Source organism: Marmota flaviventris, chromosome 4 (assembly GCF_047511675.1).
Source record: "Marmota flaviventris isolate mMarFla1 chromosome 4, mMarFla1.hap1, whole genome shotgun sequence".
In the NCBI taxonomy this organism is placed as follows: Eukaryota; Metazoa; Chordata; class Mammalia; order Rodentia; family Sciuridae; genus Marmota; species Marmota flaviventris.
This window is the reverse complement of record NC_092501.1, coordinates 18,557,336-18,577,151: the sequence shown is the minus strand read 5'-3', so window position 1 is coordinate 18,577,151 and position 19,816 is coordinate 18,557,336. Positions and strand designations below refer to the sequence as shown.

At 32.2% G+C, this 19,816-nt stretch overlaps 1 protein-coding gene across 4 annotated transcripts in view; it reads left to right on the top strand.

Moving 5' to 3' along the window:
- Positions 1-19,816, top strand: part of Shoc2 (SHOC2 leucine rich repeat scaffold protein) — a 90,553-nt gene that overhangs the window by 35,701 nt on the left and 35,036 nt on the right. For all 4 annotated transcript variants that reach the window (XM_071610919.1, XM_027930212.2, XM_071610920.1 and 1 more), the window contains exon 3: positions 19,238-19,375. In XM_071610919.1, the coding sequence (XP_071467020.1) occupies positions 19,238-19,375 (138 nt within the window). The remainder of the gene's footprint in view (positions 1-19,237; positions 19,376-19,816) is intronic.

The window sequence follows — 19,816 nt, the reverse complement described above, 5'->3', positions numbered from 1 at the left end:
TGGCAGGTCCAGGGAATTATTTTACTTTTTTTTAAAAAAAGAACAAACTATTATTTTATATGCAGCTGCAGTTGAAAGCCATTGCACTCATTGCAATGAGATAGTGTTAACAACATAATTGAAATATAATTCACAAACTGTAAATTGATACTTTTAAAGTCTGCAGTTCAGGGTTTTTAATGTATTCAGAGTTTTTATTCATTACAAACAATTTAAAACATTTTCATCACTATGAAAATAAAATCTGTACCCTTAATCAGTTGTTTGATTTAGTATACTACTTTTTTACAGCAGAATGCATTACAATTCATATTACATATATACAGCACAATTTTTCATATCTCTGGTTTTATACAAAGTATATTCACACCATTTGTGTCTTCATACATGTACTTTGGATAATGGTGTCCATCTCATTGCACCTCTATTTCTAACCCCATGCACCCTCCCTTCCTCTCCCACCATTTTCCCTATCTAGAGTTCCTCTTTGCCTCCTATGCTCCCCCTCCCTATCCCACTCTGAATCAGCCTGCTTATATCAGAGAAAACATTCAGGCATTTGGTTTCTTGGGATTGTCTAACTTCACTTAGCATTGTATTCTCCAACTCCATCCATTTACCTGCAGATGCCATGATTTTATTCTCTTTTATTGCTGAGTAATATTCCATTGTGTATATATACCACATTTTTTTTTATTCATTCATCTACTGAAGGGCATCTAGGTTGGTTCCACAATCTAGCTGTTGTGAATTGTGCTGCTTTAAACATTGATGTGGCTGTGTCCCTGTAGTACGCTGCTGTTAAGTCCTTTGGATATAGACCGAGGAGAGGGTCAAATGGTGGTTCCATTTCAAGGAATCTCCATACTGCTTTCCATATTGCTACACCAGTTTGCAGTCTCACCAGCAGTGTATGAGTGTACCTTTTCCCCCACATCCTCACCAACACTTATTGTTGTTCGTATGCATAATAACTGCCATTCTGACTGGAATGAGATGAAATCTTAGAGTGGTTTTGATTTGCATTTCTCTAATTGCTAGTGATGATGAACATTTTTTTCATGTATTTGTTGGTTGATTGTACATCATCTTCTGAGAAGTGTCTGTTCAGGTCCTTGGCCCATTTATTGATTGGGTTATTTATTTATTTATTTATTTTTGGCGCTTAGCTTTTTGAGTTCTTTATATACCCTAGAGATTAGTGCTATATTTGAGGGGTAAAGATTTCCTCCCAAGATGTAGGCTCTCTATTGACCTCACAGATTGTTTCTTTTCCTAGAAGAGACTTTTTAGTTTGAATCCATCCAATTTATTGACTTTTGATTTTAATTCTTGTGCTATAGGAGTCTTATTAAGGAAATTGGGTCTAATCTGACACGATGGAGATTAGGACCTACTTTTTAAAAACTTTTTATAAGTATATAGAGTTTTTAAAATTCTTTTGTTCTTTTTAGAATTTTAATTTTTTTTGTTATTTTTAGTGTATTTTGACATGTTATACATACATGGAACATAACTTACCCAATTAGAATCCCATTGTTGTACATGACTTGGAGTATCACTGGTTGTGTATTCATCTATGAACATAGGAAAGTTATGTCTGATTCATTCAACCCCTTCCTAATCCCAACTTTTGTCTTTCCTTCATTCCCCTTTATCTATCTACCAGCACCCTTTGGTAGGCTTTCAATAACTATAACTTGAAACAGTATGACTATTACTACTAGTAATAGTCATACCATTTATTTAACCCATCTTGTCCCATTGTCCCAATTGTGGAACACCTCTAAAACCTTATAAAATAACTATAAAATAATATCATTATAAACAATGTATATGTAAGCTGTAGGTTTTGATTTCCAACCTGTTAATGTACCTTTATAAATTTCATTGAAAATGCACAATTAAAACCTTAGAATTTAATGGGTTAATGAAACCTCATACTATTACCTGTTTCCACTGTTCTAGTATCTTACATTTTAGTCATAGGTCAATATTCCAATACATACCATTATAATTATTTTACATTGTAAACCTTAATCTTAAAATTCTCAAAATTCTACCATGACTGCCAGGATTGATAGAATTATTTTCATGTTCATGGCTCAGGCAACATTAAATAATAAGTTTTTTTGTACAAATGCCAATGAATAACTCACTTTAGCAAGAAGGAAATCAATAAAGGGGATTTATAGTTGTTAATAAGTAACTCCTTTTGACTGTGAATCAGCAAGAAACCTTAGAGAACTAGAAATGAGCTGTTAACTTAGTCTATTATCAAATTTTCAAGTCTTTTACTAAACAAAACCTTGTGGTAGAAGTTATCACTATTGCTAAAGGAGGCAATGAGAATATAGAAAAAAGCACTTGATTGATTTTAGAAGTTGTTAGAATCAAAGGAGATAAATAATTCCCATGCTGCAGCGGCATTCCAAAGAGAAGAGGGCAATCATTGTATCCTAAAGACAGCATGTTGCAGAAGTACTTGCTTAAAAGAACCCCCAAAGTTTTCTTTGCAGTGAAAAGGAAATTTAAGTCTTTTAAATATAATTTAAATGATATAATGATATGACTTCTAACCCTTCTAAACCTGTTAAAACTTGTATGACAGGTATTTCCAGTTTTGTTAATTATGTAGTTTCACAGATGCATTTTAGTAAGGTTTGAAGTGTTCTTTTTTTAATAGCTAAACTGAGTACTTGAAAATTATTCTTAGAAGTTCAAAAACAAGAATAACTTCTAAAATATAAGCATTTTTAATGTGATCAGTTAAGTCATGTGTGCTGCATAAGAAACAATGTTTCAGTGATAGGCAACATATATAAGTGTGATACATAAGCTTATGAATAGTGAGTGACATCAAAGCTGTCTTAAGTGCACCCTGTAATGTTTGTACAAGGAAATTGCTTCACAAAATTACATTTCTCAGAGCATCATCATTTGACATATGACTATAATAGTTAAAAGTGCACAACCTCTGAAACAAACCTGAAATATTCAATTAACAATCTTTGAGTGCCTGCTAGGTACATTTTAATATTACCTTTTTAATATATAAAACTGAACTTAATTTTCTTTTTTTTCCTATTTAAAATTTTTTTAACCATACGATTTATTTTTATTAGTCATACATGACAGCAGAATGTATTTTGACATATAATACATACATGGAATGTACATACATCAATCAATATTGTCTATTCTGCTGCCCTTCCTATCCCCCCTACTCCTTCCCTCCTCTCCCATCCTTTATCTCTATCCAATCTAATGTGACACACTTTTTTTTCTTTTTCTCATCACAACAACATATATGTATTCTGTGTAACAATGAGGTTCTCCTTCCATCTTCCGTTCAACTGACCTTAATTTTCTAAAGGATTTTTGCATCTATATTAATTATGAATGTTGACCTTTTATTTTCCTTTTTTGGGCAGTGTTTGGTATCAGGGCATTTGTGGCTTCAGATCATATAATGAACTGGGACATGTTTCTTCTTCTTTTATATTCTTTAAGCATTTTTATAGAATTATTTTCTCTTTAAATGGAGTAGAACTTATCAGTTACACATTCTGGGACCAGGATTTTCTTTGTGGGAAAATTTTAAATTACTAATTCAATTTATAAAAGAGATAGTTATTCAAGTTTTCTATTCTCAGTTCAGTTTTGGTGGTTTGAATCTGTTGAGGCATTTCTGTTTTATATGAGTTGTTGAATTTATTGACTTAAAAGTGTTCCTAATTTTGTTTTATTCCTTTAATGTCTATAATATGTATAGTGTTATCCTTCTTTAATTATTGATATTGGAAATTTGGATCTTTTTCTCTTTGCTTCCTCAGTCTAGGTAGAAGTGTTTCTATTTTATTAATCTTTTAAGAAAACTATTTTATTTTTTTCTATTTTTATGTTTCTTTGTTGTTCTGTAATATTATATGTTTAATATGTTCTTTGTTTTCTGAAGTTGGTAATTAGGATGATTTTAGGTTTTATTCTTTTTATTAATAAGCATTTATAGCTATAAGTTTCCTCAAAATATTCTTTGAAGCAGCACACGAATTTTGACATGTTGTGTTTTGTTATAAATCAGTTCAAAATGTCTTCTAGATAACCCTTGTTATTTATTTGGGTTATTTAAAAGTGAGTTGTTCTGTTTCCAAGTTTTTGAGAGATGTTCTTAGATTTTTTCTTTTTATTTATAAAATATGATCCATCTTGATAATTGTTTTAAATGAAGTTGAAAAGTCTGTATACCCTGCTGTTTCCTGGAGAATTTTATAAATATGAGCAAAGTCAAGTTGGTTAGTAATGTTATCTATTTTTTTCTGTACCCCTATTAATTATTTTGAAATGAGCGTTGAAAGCTCTAACTATAATAGATTTGTCTTTCTCCCATTAGTGCTATTGATTTTTTGCTTCTTATAACTTGAAACTTTGTTATTAGTTACATATAGACATTTTTTGATAAGGTAACCATTTTATCATTATGAACTGTGTTTTTAAAAATTTTTATTTGTCAATGGACTTTTATTTTATTAATTGATAACCTGGTTACTGAGACTTTAACCCGGTGCCTCATACATGCTAGGCAAGCGCTCTGCCACTGAGCCATAACCTCAGCCCACAAACTATTTTTATCCCTGGTGATACTCTTTATCTAAATTCTATTTTATCTAGTATTAATATAGTCAATCCAGCTTCCTTGTTGATTGTTGTTTGCATTATATATATCTCCTTCCATGTTTTTATTTTTACAATTTTTGGGGTCTCTATATGTAACATGGACAGCATGTAGTTAGGGTTTTTTTGTGTGTGTTTTTTATCCTGGTGGATAATTTTTTATTCCTTTTTTCCTCTCCTTTTATGCCTTCTTTTGGAGTATTTTCTATAATTTCCATTTTTCCACTGTTGGCTTATTATACATCTTTGTTACTTTTTCTTTGTTTGCTGTAGTATCTATAATACATTATGATAACTTAATAGATTTTACATTCAAGTGATATACTACCTCACATATTTCCTGAGAACCACACCACAGAAGTTATTTTCTTCCTTTCATATTTCACTTCTTTAGATATTATAAATCCCATAATAATAAATTACTGTTATTCTCTTTAAGTTCAAAATTATCCTTTTTTAATTTTGAATAAATTTCAGATTTTCTGAAAAGCTGTAAAACCAGAAGGTTCTCATATATCCTGTATCCAGCTTGCCCTGTATAACCATTATATAATGATCAAAACCAAGAAATTAACATTGATAGAATACTTTTAATTAAACTATAAGTTTTATTTTATTTCACTTATTTTTCATCTAATATTCAATTTCTGTTTCAGAGTTCTATGTTATAATTTAATAGTCATGTATCTGTAACCTCCTCTGATATGTGACAAATTGAAAGACTGAAAGTCTTTTAGTTGAAGAACTAATTCAGTCTTCCCTTTTAAAATATCAAAGTCAGAAAAAGTGCTGCTCAGTTAATTTGAATGTATCATTTATTTTTGGTTTCTAGGATATTTTTTCATGACTACTTTGAGTTTGTGTTTTTGCCCAAAATAACATAGTGATTATGATGCCCTTCTCAGTGAATTATATCAGGGGATATATAATGTTGATAAGTCATATTACAGGTGATTTATTTATTTATTTTTTGGTATGTGTGGGGGGTACTGGGATTGAACTTAGGGGCACTTTACAATGGAGCTATATCCTCAGACCTTTTTGTTTTTTGAGACAGGGTCTTGTTTTAGTTGCTGAGGTCTTCCCTAAGTCACTGAGGCTGGTCTTGAACTTTTGCGATCCTCCTGCTTCAGCCTCCTGATTTGCTGGGGTTATGGGTGTGTACCACCACACCTGGTTTACTGGTGATTTTTGACCCTGTCCACTTGGTGAATGTGATTTCTGTGCTTCTCCATTGTAAAGTTAATATTTTTTTCTTTTTTAATTAATAATTGTCTTGGGAGATGCTCATTTTAGCCCATGCAAATATGTTGATTTTCCTTAATCTTTTGGACACTATTTTTAGCACTCATTGTGGATATTCCCTGCAACAATTATTACAGTTTGTATTATTACAGTTTTATTGTAATGGTGAATTTTTTAAAATCCCTTATTCCATTCATTAACTTGATTTCGGTAAGAAAGAACTATCCTGTATCATTTACTTATAGTTTAGACTCATTTTTTTCCATTCTGTGGATTAGAATTCACTATTTTTTTTTTTACATTTTATTGCTCAAATTGTTCTATCTTTTGTTACTGTAAATACTTATGAGTTCATTCTTGTGCTTTTTGATATGCCATCTTTTTTTATATTAGTTGTTGATGGACCTTTATTTTATTCATATACTTATATGTGGTGCTGAGAATTGAACCCAGGGCGTCACACATGCGAGGCAAGCACTCTACCGCTGAGCCACAATCCCAGCCCTGATATGCCATCATTTTTTTCTGTTTCTTTTAAAAGATTATTGAGAAGTGTCTTATTTACCACTTCTCATACTTTTCATTATTTATTTGACTATCTAATAATTTCCTTTTGTCTAAAGAACTTCTTTCAACAAATTAAAAGAATATATTATAGTGTAGGGTCTACACATAATGAATTCTCTCAGTTTTTGTTGTCTGAAAGTGCTTATTTTGCCTTCACTTTTAAAAGTTATTTTTCTTGGTAAAAATTAGTTTGACAGTTTCCTTTTCTTTTTCTTCTCCCCCTTATTTTAAAGATCTTTCTCCATGTTCTTCTGGCTTGCCCAAGTTTTGACAAGAGGTTTGCTGTTATTCTTATCTTGGAGTTTATGAGCCTCTTGGATCTGTGAGTTTATGGTTTTTATTAATTTTTAAAAGTTGGCCATTATTTATTGTAACTTCCCCCATTTTTTGGACCATTCATTTCTTTTCTGTCCTCTTAGATGTCTCTATATATTTTTCTAAGGTCATTGATGTGCTTTTCCTTTGTGTGTGTGCTCATGCACACATGCCTGCATTTTAGATTTTGTTTTCCTGTTGCTCCTTATTCAGTATCTAAATCTATTGTTTAAGCCCATGCAATTAAATTTTCATTTCTGATATTTTTCACCTCTGTACATTTCATTTTGGAGTCATTTTTGTTCAAGTTTTCTTTTGCCTTGCACTTACAGAGCTTTTAGGTAGCTTTTTAAATATTTTTGTCTCCTAGTTTCATCAGCTCGTTTTTATTTTGTTTATGGAATGATTTTTCTTTTGTTTGGATCATATTTTTTCTATTTTCATGCCTGGTAAGTTTTAGTTGGATATCAGTATTATAATTTTTATATTCTTAAATTTTGTTGTATTCTTTTATTAAACAGTGTTGGCTATTGTTTGGCATACAGTTACATTACTTCAGAGTCAGTTTAATCCTTCTGTGGCTTGTTTTTAAGCTTTGTTGTGGTTTCTGCAGCTTTTTGTCTGCATATGATTTAGTTCCATACTAAGATGATACCTTTTTGAGAACTCTCCCCGATATACTGTTATGGGGTCTTTCCCAGTGTTGAGAATCCAAACAATTCCCAGCCTTGTGTGATTACTTGGAATTATTTGGATTGCTTTCTGCTGGCTTTCATAATTTGTTTTCACATACATGCAGATCATAATTTTGGCGAAGACTGAAAGGGACTGGTTCTTTAGATTACATAAATCTGTTTGCTGCCGTTCTTTCTGAAAATTTTCCCAGAACTGTAGCCACCTTAACCATCTTAAACTTAAGTCTTTTGCCACAATGCAGTGGCCTTTTTTTCAGCATTTCTTCCCTTCTTTTCATGTGACATAGAACTACCTCTGGCCAGTAACCATAAGGGTCAACCATAAGATTCATATAGTTTTCCAGTGATATCAGAGAACACAGTCGTGTATGTCTACTGTCTATATATAATTTTCTTATATGTTTTGTTCATTTTCTAGTTTTATCATGGCCAGAAGTAGGAATCAGTCTAGTAATTGATGTATAAATGGATGATATTGTAATGAGTATGGATCCTCTGAAAAGAGGTAAAGTTTGTTTTGCATTAAATTACTGTTTAAATTACCACACACTCTTGGATTTAGTTCTTCTCAGGGGGATACTATTTAGTTCTGTCCTTAAACCTAACACAAATTCCTTGGTGGTCTTTATTCCTTTAGGTGTTGTTTTCTCTGCACCAGCTTCCATCTTGGTAGGACTGACATTCTAGACTCTTATGCACTATAATTGGCAGCTGTTAAAATATCTGCTCAGCTCTTTTATTTAGCCTTTGAGATGTTGTTTTCCCCCTCACTCTCTTTGCAGTCTCCTCTTGAACATATTTTATTTTAGCAGTCAGAATGTCAGGTAAGTATACTGAAGATTTAGTGACTCCACTCTTTATGGTTTTCTCTTTTTCAGGGTTTCCAACCTTGAAATGCAGCTACTCTGAACTTTGTCTTCTGGCTTCTCAGGGAACAGGTCTCTGGCTTTTTGATTTATTTTCCACAGGCAGGGTTTTGAGCAACTTAATAATAAAAAATGTGTATTGGGCTGGGGTTATATAGCTCAGTGGTAGAGCGCTTACCTAGCATGTGTGAGGCAATGGGTTCCATCCTCAGCACCACATATAAATAAATAAAAATAAAGGTACACTGACAACTAAAAATTTTTTTAAAAAGTGGATCATCTATGATTCCTGAATTAGTTACCTATTATATAAAATTATTCTGAAGCATAGCTCCTAAAAACACCATCATTATCTCAGTTTATTTGGTGCAGGAATCAGATGTAGCTTAACTGGACCTTCTAATTTAGTATTTCTCATACGATTTCTCAGTCAAGGTTTTAGCTAAGGCTTGGATAGTATCTGAAAGTTCCTTGGAAAAGATCCACATTCAAGGTCATGTGATTGTTAGGATTCAGTTCCTTTCTTTGGCATCTTGTTTTGTTGGGCATGCAAGCTGAAAAATCAGTAGAACACTGGCAAATAGAAGTCTCAATCTTTTGTAACATAATCACAAATATGACATTCCCCCTTAACCTTTGTCTTATTTTGTTGATAAAAAGCAAGTTGCCGAATTCTGTCACTTAAGGAAAGGATAATTATTCAATCAGTGTATCATTAGTGAGGCAGAATCATTGTTGGCTATCTTAATCTGCCTACTGTAGTTCCCTTTCACGTGTTGTTTGTTCCAGTGTAACTACTGTATGGTTTTTCATAGTGATTTTTTTAAAAAAATAATCCACCGGATGCCACCATTATCATTAGCCAAAAGCTCAGTATTTGCAGATACTTACCCTCATTCCCTCTGAGAGCAAAAATGTTTTAACATTCTACCAGTTTCTTCAGACTGCATGTTTTATTTTTTTTCCTAATTAGCCACTAGATATATTACCTGGATGTGTCATTCATATCACAAATTTAGCATGACCAAAATATTCTCACCAAAACTTTTCTCCCTTCAGATTATTTCTCTTTCCAAATTGCATCATTATCTTCTCCATCAACTCAGGTTCATTATCTTGAAATCATAGTATTTTTCTTCTATTTAATCCTAGTCAAAATATGACCAATTCGCCAGAAAAATGCTAGACTCCAACTGTTTGTTACCAATTTGCCGCAAATTAAGAAAAATTGAAAGTAAGCATTTAGAATCTTATATAACAATTTGACATTAGTAGAACATCCAAACTTGTAATTTTATGTTTAAAAAAATTTTGGTCCTTGTTGAGCACACAGTATTGCATGCCTGTAATCCCAGCTATTCAGTAGGCTGAGGCGGGAGGATTACAAGTTTTAGACCAATCTGGGCCACTTAACATGACCCTGTCTCGAAATAAAAAATTAAAAGGGCTGGGAATGTAACTCAGAGGTAGAGTGCTCTTGGGTTCAGTCCCCAGTACTGGAAAGGGGAAAAGAGATGTCCACAATCAGTTGGAGGGGGAGGTAAAAACTGCACTTTCACTATGTATAGTTTGAGAAGCACTGTTCTATCCTATTTCTATTGCTTATTCTTCCTCTCTTATATCACTTGTTCATATCACTTCCACCACTGTTTTTTAGATGGGCCTTCATATTATTTTATGTGGGCTAATTGCTCTAGACTGTTTACTAATCTGTCTTCTAAAGTCCATCCATTCAAATCTTTTAGAGCAGCATTCTGATTATCATTGTGTTGAAAATTTTAATTTGTACTCTATTACCTGTTCAAGATGGTCCTAGAGAAACCTAGGAGAATGACAGGTAATCATTAGGAATTTAGTGTTCAAGCATTTTAATTACTGGGATATTTAAAAGTGGGAGGGATAAAACTTTTCTCTCCCTAAAATTGCTCTTGTTTGATGAACATTAGTTTTACATCCCAGTTGTCTAACCTATAGACATTAAATACTATGTGTTTCACTGCTTTTTGAGTGCTGAACACTGTCTTCTTATATCACAAAAAGTAGAAATAGCAGGAGTAATCCCAATATGAATCTAGTTAGTGTTAATATCCTTTGGGAAGAGATCTGTCCAGAACACTTCATTGTCTGAAGTAGGGCAATATCATGTCATGGTTACCAAGTTTTGGATACAGGCTGCTACCTTTGCCTTCTCTAAAGGCAGGACAAAACAATAATATAAAATTTTTGAAATAGAATTGGTTTAGACTTTAGAGAACTTCTGTGCAGTCAGAAAAACAATATTTTTACCACAGTATGTTGATTATTCATAGTCTGCAAATTTTACAGATGTCTTTTTTTTTTTCCTGCCACAGTTCAGAGCAAGGACTTAGTGCCTATGATTTAAGTTTTTGTTGAAGTATGTTTATAAAAAAAAAGTGTGCCTCTGTCACAAATGTGTAATTCAGTACCATTTACAAATCATGTAATCAGTATCGAAGTTGAAAATGGAACAAAAGACCACCCAAGAAGCCCTTCTTTCCATCACTACCTAACTCATTATCCTCATCAAGGGTGTCCTGGGATTTTGACTTCTTAATTCATCTTACTTGCTTGTTTAAAAATGGAGTCATATGTATTGTGTCAAACATCTTCCACTTGACATTTTTCATCTATTTTGCTGTATAAAAGTTATTCATTTTGTATTACCTAATATCCAATAATGTGAACCTACCACAATTTAACCATTCTAATGTTCTTTGGCAGTTTCTAATTTGAGGCTGATATAGTGCTATTATATTAGGATAATACAAGTCTTTTGGTAAACATGTTTTTAGTACATATATACACACACACCTGGCAATGAAATTCCTGAACTTTTAATTTTTTGGCTTCCTTTCTCCCATCAGATTTTTCTTGGAATGTCTATATAGTTTCTGCTCATCTATTATTTAAGTATGTCTTTCCCTAACCTATTCAGCCAGCATCTTATTTCTCCTATTTACCCATAATGTTGTGTATGTATATATATGCACACTGATGTCTAAACTTACTTTATGGCATTATGCTTTTCATTATATTTTTGTAGAGATCATAATTTTCCATAATTTTTAAGCGCAACATTGTCACATCATTATCCTATTAGCTCTATGTTCACAAACATGACCACTACCACTGCACACCTATTAGAATTGCTAAATTCCAAGGCACTATTAGAACTAGATGCTAGTGAGAACTTTTTTTTTGTATTGCTAGTTGTAATGCAAAATGGTACAAGTACTTTAGAAGACAGACACTTTGGCACTATCTTTACAGAGTTAAACATATCCATCAGACATGCTTCTAGGTGTTTATCTAAATGAATTAAAAATTTTATGTCCACACAAAACCTGCACGTGATTGTTTTTAGCAACTTATTTGCCACTGCCAAAAATTGAAAGCAACCATGATGTCCTTTAGTAAGTGAATGGATAAACTATCAATCCAGAGAAAGAAATGAGGGGGACTTGGATGTATATTGCTAAGGGAAAGGTAATCTGCTACATGACATTCTGACAAAAGTGAAACTAAAACATCAGTGGTTACAGGGGCTGAAGTATGGAATTTTCAGAGTGGTGAAACTATATGATACTGTAATTATATATACATAATAGTATACATTTATTACATACTATGGAACTGAACAGAGTGAATACTAATGTAAATTATTGGCTTTAATTATAATTCTGTTGGTTCATAAACTTTAAACAAAAAGCCCATGCTAAAGTAAGATGTCTTAGAATATGGGAAACTGTAGGGAAGTACAATTTTTCGGCAAACCTCTAAAATTGCTCTGGAAAATGAAGTTTATTAATTATGAAAACAAAACAAAACATACCACTCTTAGTATCCTTAATACTACTTCCTTAGTCAAAGCTAATGTCTGTATGCTGGCCAACAAACCCTTAGTGAATATAATTCCCAGTCACTTCATCTCCTACTACTTTCCTACTTTCATGCCTTGGAGTATTTGCACTTGCTGTTCCCTCAATTTGGAATACCCTTCCTCCAGATGTTCCCATTGCTTCTTCCTTCCTATTATGCAGACTTCTTCTCAAATGCTGCTTCATCTGGATTACTTTCTCTACTATCAGCATATCTATACGTTTTCCCCCCAATCATATTCTTAGACTCTTATTTTCTTTTATAGCTGTTAATACTTCTTGACATTGATTCTTTGTTATTTATTTTTTACTTATTAGACTGTAAGTTCTATGGAGGCAAGAATTTTCTCTTTTTCTCTGTAGTATCTCAAGCTAATAGAACAGAATCTAGAATATGATAGGTGCTTAATAAACATTTGTAGAATGAAGAATGAATGAAGTCCTTATTCTCTCTTTAGGAAAATTTATGTGGAGAACCTAATTTAAAGTCAGCATATTTCTTAGTAACTATGGAATATGAGTTATAAAGATCGATAATCTTGGTAGCCAATATCATCAATATGATAGCATGATGCATTCTCTTAACTGATCTACTTCACAGACAGGAAACTTATTGTTGTTCAGGAAACACTTCTCCATGTGTGATATGAGAGAGACTAGACTGTTAGTGTCTATTTCTTGAACCTCTTTGTTTTTATACACTTTCAATTTCAAAGAGAAACAAAAGCATAAAGGAGAAAATAAAACTCTAGGATTAACCAAAGACAAGTCACTGTTAACATTTTGATTATTATCCTTTAAAATCATCTGAGATGGACTTAACATTTTGGTTTTATAAAATGTGTGGGTCATGTGGTAAAACAAGTGTTTAAAAGTATTAGATAACTAGACAGAGTATAGAAATAGGTAGAAATAGTGGTATAAAATGTTGTTGCTTAAATATTTAATATCCTATTCCTTATAAATGTAATATAGACCTTTATACTAATAGTGTTTTCTGTTGTAGAATTTATCATATTTAAAAATTTTAAATATTTCTGATTATTTGAATGTAAGAAGCTTGAGTAGTTACTAATGTTAATCTAAAGAAGAGAGGTTTTAAAACCATATTAGCCCTCCTGCTGAAAAATGTCTTAATTGCATTAAATGAGAAATCTGAATTACTTTTGAAAATATTTTTAAAGTTTTAGGATGGCCTTTTGTAAAAGAAACTTCTCTGAAGTTATTAGATCTATTTTATTGACAAAAACTCAAGTTTTTGTCAATAAAAACTTTTGGGAGTTTTTCATGAGTCTTTTAATATTAAGGTGTGGATGTTGGAGAAAATCTTTAAAAAAATTTTCAAATTTAACTTAGAATATCATATAATTTAGTTGTAAGTTGATTGTGCCTCATACCTCATGGACTCATGGACCAAATTTTGTGTGCTGATGTTACAGAATTACATTCCTGTGTTTTAAATTTTCAGTGCCTTTAAGAATTACTAGGTTGTAAGAAAGAAGTATTAGTGTTCTTGAGTGACGCTCTTCAGTGTGTCAATATGAACATGATATTCTGATATACTTGTATTGCTCAAGGGTAGCTTCTTGAGGAGAATTTAAGCTCAAAATAATTGTTATCACATGGTGATTTACACAATTCAAAAGAGACTTAAGTTACTTATGACATAATTTGAGTCTGGGTAATTATATACTAAGTTCTAAACACTTGTTAGTGTTCATATTGAATGGTAAAGTCATGCTTTTGTCCTAATGTTAATAATTTCTTTGCTTGTGAAGATGTTAAACTTGTGTCCTGAGCAATGAGATAAATCCACAGATGACTGATAACAATGTTTTGTTCTGTTTAAACCTATGAAATAGTTATTAGCATTTAAGAGTATAAGATTTTATTTGGAAATCCATATTTTAAGTTTCTCTTGAGAAAGATTGGACAATGTAGAGCTTTTATTCTAACATAGCACTGATTTTTACCTGAGGGCAATTTGGGCAATGTTTCAAAGAGGACTTTTGAACAGTGTCTGGAGACAGTTTAGATTTTCATGACTCGTGTGTGCAATGAGTAAAGGGCAGGGATGCTGCTGAAGCACAAAACGGCTTCCCATAACAAATTATCTGGTCCAGAAGGTCAGCACTGAGATTGTGAAGTTCTGCAAAATAGTAATTTAACCTGAATTGAATCACACTTACTCCTTATGATTTAAGTTAGCCATATTCTTCATCCAGTTTACTTTTTAAAATTGCATGGTATCTTTACACTTTTGGATGTATGTACCTTTCTTTAGATTAGTGTAAATTACTTTTGTGGGAATTGAAACATCTTCAAGTATTTTTTGAAAAAGTGATGAAAAATCTTAGGTTTTATTCTGATTTGAAGAGTATTAGTATCAAAGTTTCCTTTTATCTTCATTCTTTCAATTAATGTGAGGTTTTGCACTAAGCATTATAATAGAGACAGAAGATAAGCAAGTACATATGCTCTAAGGGTTGCTGTGTTTTGGAGAATCATTCTAATCATTTATTATTATGTAATGCTTCATATATCCCTGATGATTTTCCTAGCTTTGAAGTCTGCTTTGTCTGAAATTATAGCCATTCCAGTTTTGTCTTCATTGTTATTGTTGCATTTCTTCTCTATCATTTTCCTTTTGGTCTGCTTGTGTTTATATTTAAAAGAATGGATTTTTTTTGTTCACTGACAGTCTTGTATTTTGATGCAGTTAGAACATTACATTTCAATATGAATTAGCTGATTTAAAAGATTATTGATTATATTTGCTACTCTGCTGTGTGAGTTGAACTTGTTCTTTTTATGCCTTCTACTTTTTTCTGCCCTCTGTGACTTTAAGTATTTTGTATTATCTCCTTAGTGTATCAATTATACATCTTTTATGTGTGTGCTTGCGCACACATGCATGCATGCACTACCTGGAGTTTGTAGTATACATTTATTACTAATATAAGTCCACTTAATAGTGTTAGTACCTTATAACAGATTATTCCCATTTCTCCCATCTTTCCCTTATTAATGTTGCTGTCGTTTCATTTAACTGTAAGTTGTAATCTCCCAATATATTATTGCTATTACTATTTTGAACAAAATGTTGTATGTTAGATTGATTAAAGGAAAAGAAAAGATATTCTCTTTCTACATCTATCACTTCACTTTATTATTTTCTTGTTTGCATGGTTCCTGGAGAGAAGTCTGATGTAATTCTTATTTTTGTTCTTCTATATATACGGTGATTTATCTCCTCCTCCAGCCTCTTTCAAAAAAATGTTTGTCTTTGATTTTCTGCAGCATTATATGCCTAGGAGAAGTAGAAGATGATTTTTTTTTCTTTTCATTTTGAGAATCTGGGGTGGGACTTCTTCAGGCAAAGCTCATGAGTGGCAGGGCTCCACACTCCCATTTTTTCTCACATATTCCATGTGCAGTTGTGTTGTTGTTTTTATGTGGGGGTGGGGGCTTATGGGGGATTGAACTCGGGGACACTCGACCACTGATCGACATTCCCAGCCCTGTTTTGTATTTTATTTAGAGACAGGGTCTCAGTAATTGCTTAGTGCCTCACCATTGCTGCAGATGGCTTTGAGCTTGTGATCCTCCTGCCTCAGCCTTCTGAGTTGCTGGGATTATAGGTGTGCACCACTCTGCCTGGCTCCACATGCAGTTTTCTTCAACTATTCTGCACTCTTTTCATCACCTAGTCAATTACCTTTTAAATGTAAATTTAAAGCTCCTGCCATGGATTCTACTCCTGGTACACTCTAAATTTCTGTATTGTATGTCTCTACACTTTGGGGGTCAGAAGTTTGCCCTTTTTCCTCAAGTCTCTGAAGTATGCAAGAGGTGTTGTTGATGTTCTTTTGTTCATTCCTTTGCTTGTTTTGAGGACAGGAGGGATGATTTCCAAGTTCTTTACATGTCAGGCTGGGAAACAAAAGTCAGCTGTAAGTTTATATAAAAATTCTTTACCAAATTGAGATATTCTCCTTCTATTCCTAATTAGAGTTTGTTAAATGAATCCATTTTAATTTTGTCAAATGCTTTCCTTCCATTAATCATCAATGATTTACTTCTTTAGACTTTGATACAGTGAATTACATTAAATGATTTTCAGATATTAAGCTGTGTTATATATCTAGAATTAATCTCACTTGATCAAGAGAAAGAGAGCTCTATATTTCCTTTTTTGTACTGTCTTTTTAATATCAAGATGATGCTACTCTTATGAATTTGGAAATGTTCACTCCTTTTTCTGTGGGTTTGTTTTCTTTTTTAAGAGATTGCATAAAATTGGTATGAATTCTTATGAAGCATTGGTAAGCCTCTAAAGAAATCACTGGATATAGGATTTCCTTTGAGAGGGAACTTTTAAATTGAGTAAAATAAAATGTATTTAATGATTAAAGTACTACTAAGGTTTTTTTTTTTTCCCCATCTTGCTCGAGTTTTGGTAGCTTGTAATTTGTGAGTAATTGGTCTTCTAAGTTTTTGAATTTATAATGATTAAGTTTGTAATATTTTATTTTTGAAGACTTAGTCATTGCTGTTTCATTGCTAATATTTATAATATGTTTTCTCTATTTTTTTAAAATCTGTCTCACTAGAGGGCTATCAATATTGTTTTCTTCCCCTAAAGAACCAGTATTTACATTGAGTTATATAATTCTTTCCTGTTTTCAGTTGATTTGTACTCTTTTATTTCTTTTGCTTGGGCTTTTTTTCTTCTTTTCTTTCTTTGAGATAAGAATGTAATGATTTGAGAATGCTTCTTATTTTCTAGTATAAAAATTTAGAGCTATAGAGTTCCCTGTCAGCATTGGCTTAGCTGTGTTCCATAATTTTTTTATTGTTACAAAATATACATAAAATTTACCCTTTTAGCCATTTTGAAGTGTAGAGTTCATTGGTATTATGTATATTCACATTGTTGTGCAACCATCATCATTACCCACCTCCAGAACTTTGTCATCACCTGAGACTGAAAATCTATACCCATTAAATAAATTGCTCCTCTTTCCCTTCAGAAACTGGTAACCACTATTCTACTTTCTGTGAATTTGACTATTCCAGCTACTCATATTAGTGGGTGTATATATATATATATATATATATATATATATATATATATATATATATATATATATATATATATAATTGTCCTTTTATGTTTGGCTCATTGCACTTTGCATAATGTCTTCAAAGTTCATGTTTAGCATCATCAGAATTTCATTCTTTTAAAAAACTGTATAATATTGCATCATTATTACATACCACATTTTGTTTACCCATTCATTCATTGATGGACATTTGGTTAGACCCACCTGTTTGCTACTGTGAAAAATACTGTGAACATTGATATAGAAATATCTGAGTCCCTGATGCCAGTTCTTTTCAGTCTGTACACAGAAATGAAATTGCGGGGTTATGTTAATTGCATATTAAATTTTTGAGAAGCTACTGTATGGTTTTCTACAGCACCCATACCATTTTATATTCCCTTTAGACATCCCCAGATTTCCAGTTTGTTCATATCTTCACCAACACTTATTTTCTAGTTTTTTGATGGTAGTCATCCCATTTTTTTAAAGATTTTTTTTCACAATATCTATTCTGTGTATTTATTTTTATGTGGTGCTCAGGATTGAACCCAGGGCCTTACACATGCTAGGTAAGTGCTCTGACACTGAGCTACAGCCCCAGCCCCCTGTTTTTTAATAGTAGTCATTCTAATAGGTGTGAAATGATATCTCATTGTTTTAGTTTGAATTTCCCTAATGATTAGAGATTTGAATACTTTTTCATGTGTGACCATTTATATATTTTTTGGAGAAATATCTATTGAAGTCCTTAGTCCATTTTTAAATTGTCTTCCTTGGGGTTTTTTGGTTATATTGTTTTATTGAAGTTCTTTATATTTTCTGAATATTAATCCCTTATCTACATGATTTGCAAATATTTTCTCCCATTCTGTAGTATGCATTTTTCAATCTCTTGATAGTATTCTTTGATGCACAAAAGGTTTAATTTGATGAAATTTACTTGCATTTATAATATGTAGCTTGATAATGTGCTTCAATCTTTTAACAGAATGTACTGGAGAAACATTTTCTTTTCTATACTTTTAAAGTTCTGTTAAATTGAGAAGTCACTTTTATTTATAAAAATGTTTATGTAACATCAGAATATATGCCTTTTTAAAAGCATATATATTTTGAGGTATAAGGTCTTCCTCCATCTAAACTCCAGATGTATCTGAGCTGGGTGCAGTGGCACACGCCTGTAATCCTAGCCACTTGAGAGCCTGAAGCAGGAGGATCAAGAGTTCAAAACCAGCTTCAACAAAAGTGAGGCCCTAAGCAACTCAGTGAGACCCTGTCTCTAAATAAAATACAAAATAGGGCTGGGGATGTGACAGTGGTCTAGTGCCCCTGAGTTCAATCCCTGGTACCACCCCCACAAAAAAAGTATCTATCATTGTGCTAAATTTGTTAAAAACATTAGTCAGCTTTTAAAATTTGAACCATGTCAATCAACATTTGTGGTTGAATTTGCTACATAAATATATGATATGGAGGCTGGGATGTAGCTATTGGTAAAGTACGTTCTTAGTAGGTGTGAGGCCCTGGGTTCAATCTTCAGGACACAAAGGAAAAAAACCCCACATGACACAGATTGCTGAAGTAATCATTAACAAGCAATATTTTCATTTTATTAGATGTCATTTTGAAATAACAGTTTAAAATTTTATGTTCAACTTTGAATTTTTTCAGAAAGAGTAATTATGATAGTTTTTTCTACTAACAATCCAAGTATGTTCACTGATTTACCATTTTGAAATAAAAGTTGCCTGTATAATATTATATTTCCATTTATATTTAAAAATCATAAAATTTCCTCCCTTGCTTACTTGTATTACCTGATATGATTTAATAATGCTTATTAAATTATTATGTTGGTCAATTTACAGGTGAATTATGTAACCTCATTACGCTGGATGTAGCTCACAATCAACTTGAACATCTTCCAAAGGAGATTGGAAACTGCACACAGATAACCAACCTTGACTTGCAGCACAATGAACTGCTAGACCTCCCAGATACTATAGGTATGAGAGAAGAAAGAATATATTGATGTTTATTTATAGCTATCTAGATATTTAAAGGATTATTTTTATCCATTTTGGTAACAAAAATTAGAAATTATGAAAGTAGTATATAAGTAAGTAGTAGTACTTTTAAGACAGTATTTGAAATCTTTTCCATTTCTTGACAAGAAAATTAAATTTTAGGAAATGAACTCAGATTATAAAGAATATTAAATAGCATATACGTATTCTACTATAGCTTATTATAAAATGCTGGAGTTTTGGTTTTGTTATTTCAGAATGTTACATGGAGGAGGTCACTTCTTCGCTAAAGTAGGCCATGCTGAAAAATAAAGCCATTGCTGTTAAGTTTTTAAACATGGCCAGTATAGTTTAAAGGTTGCTCCTTTGTAATGTTGGGGGTGATAAGAAAAGAGATGTCTTGAAGTGCAAAATATGTCT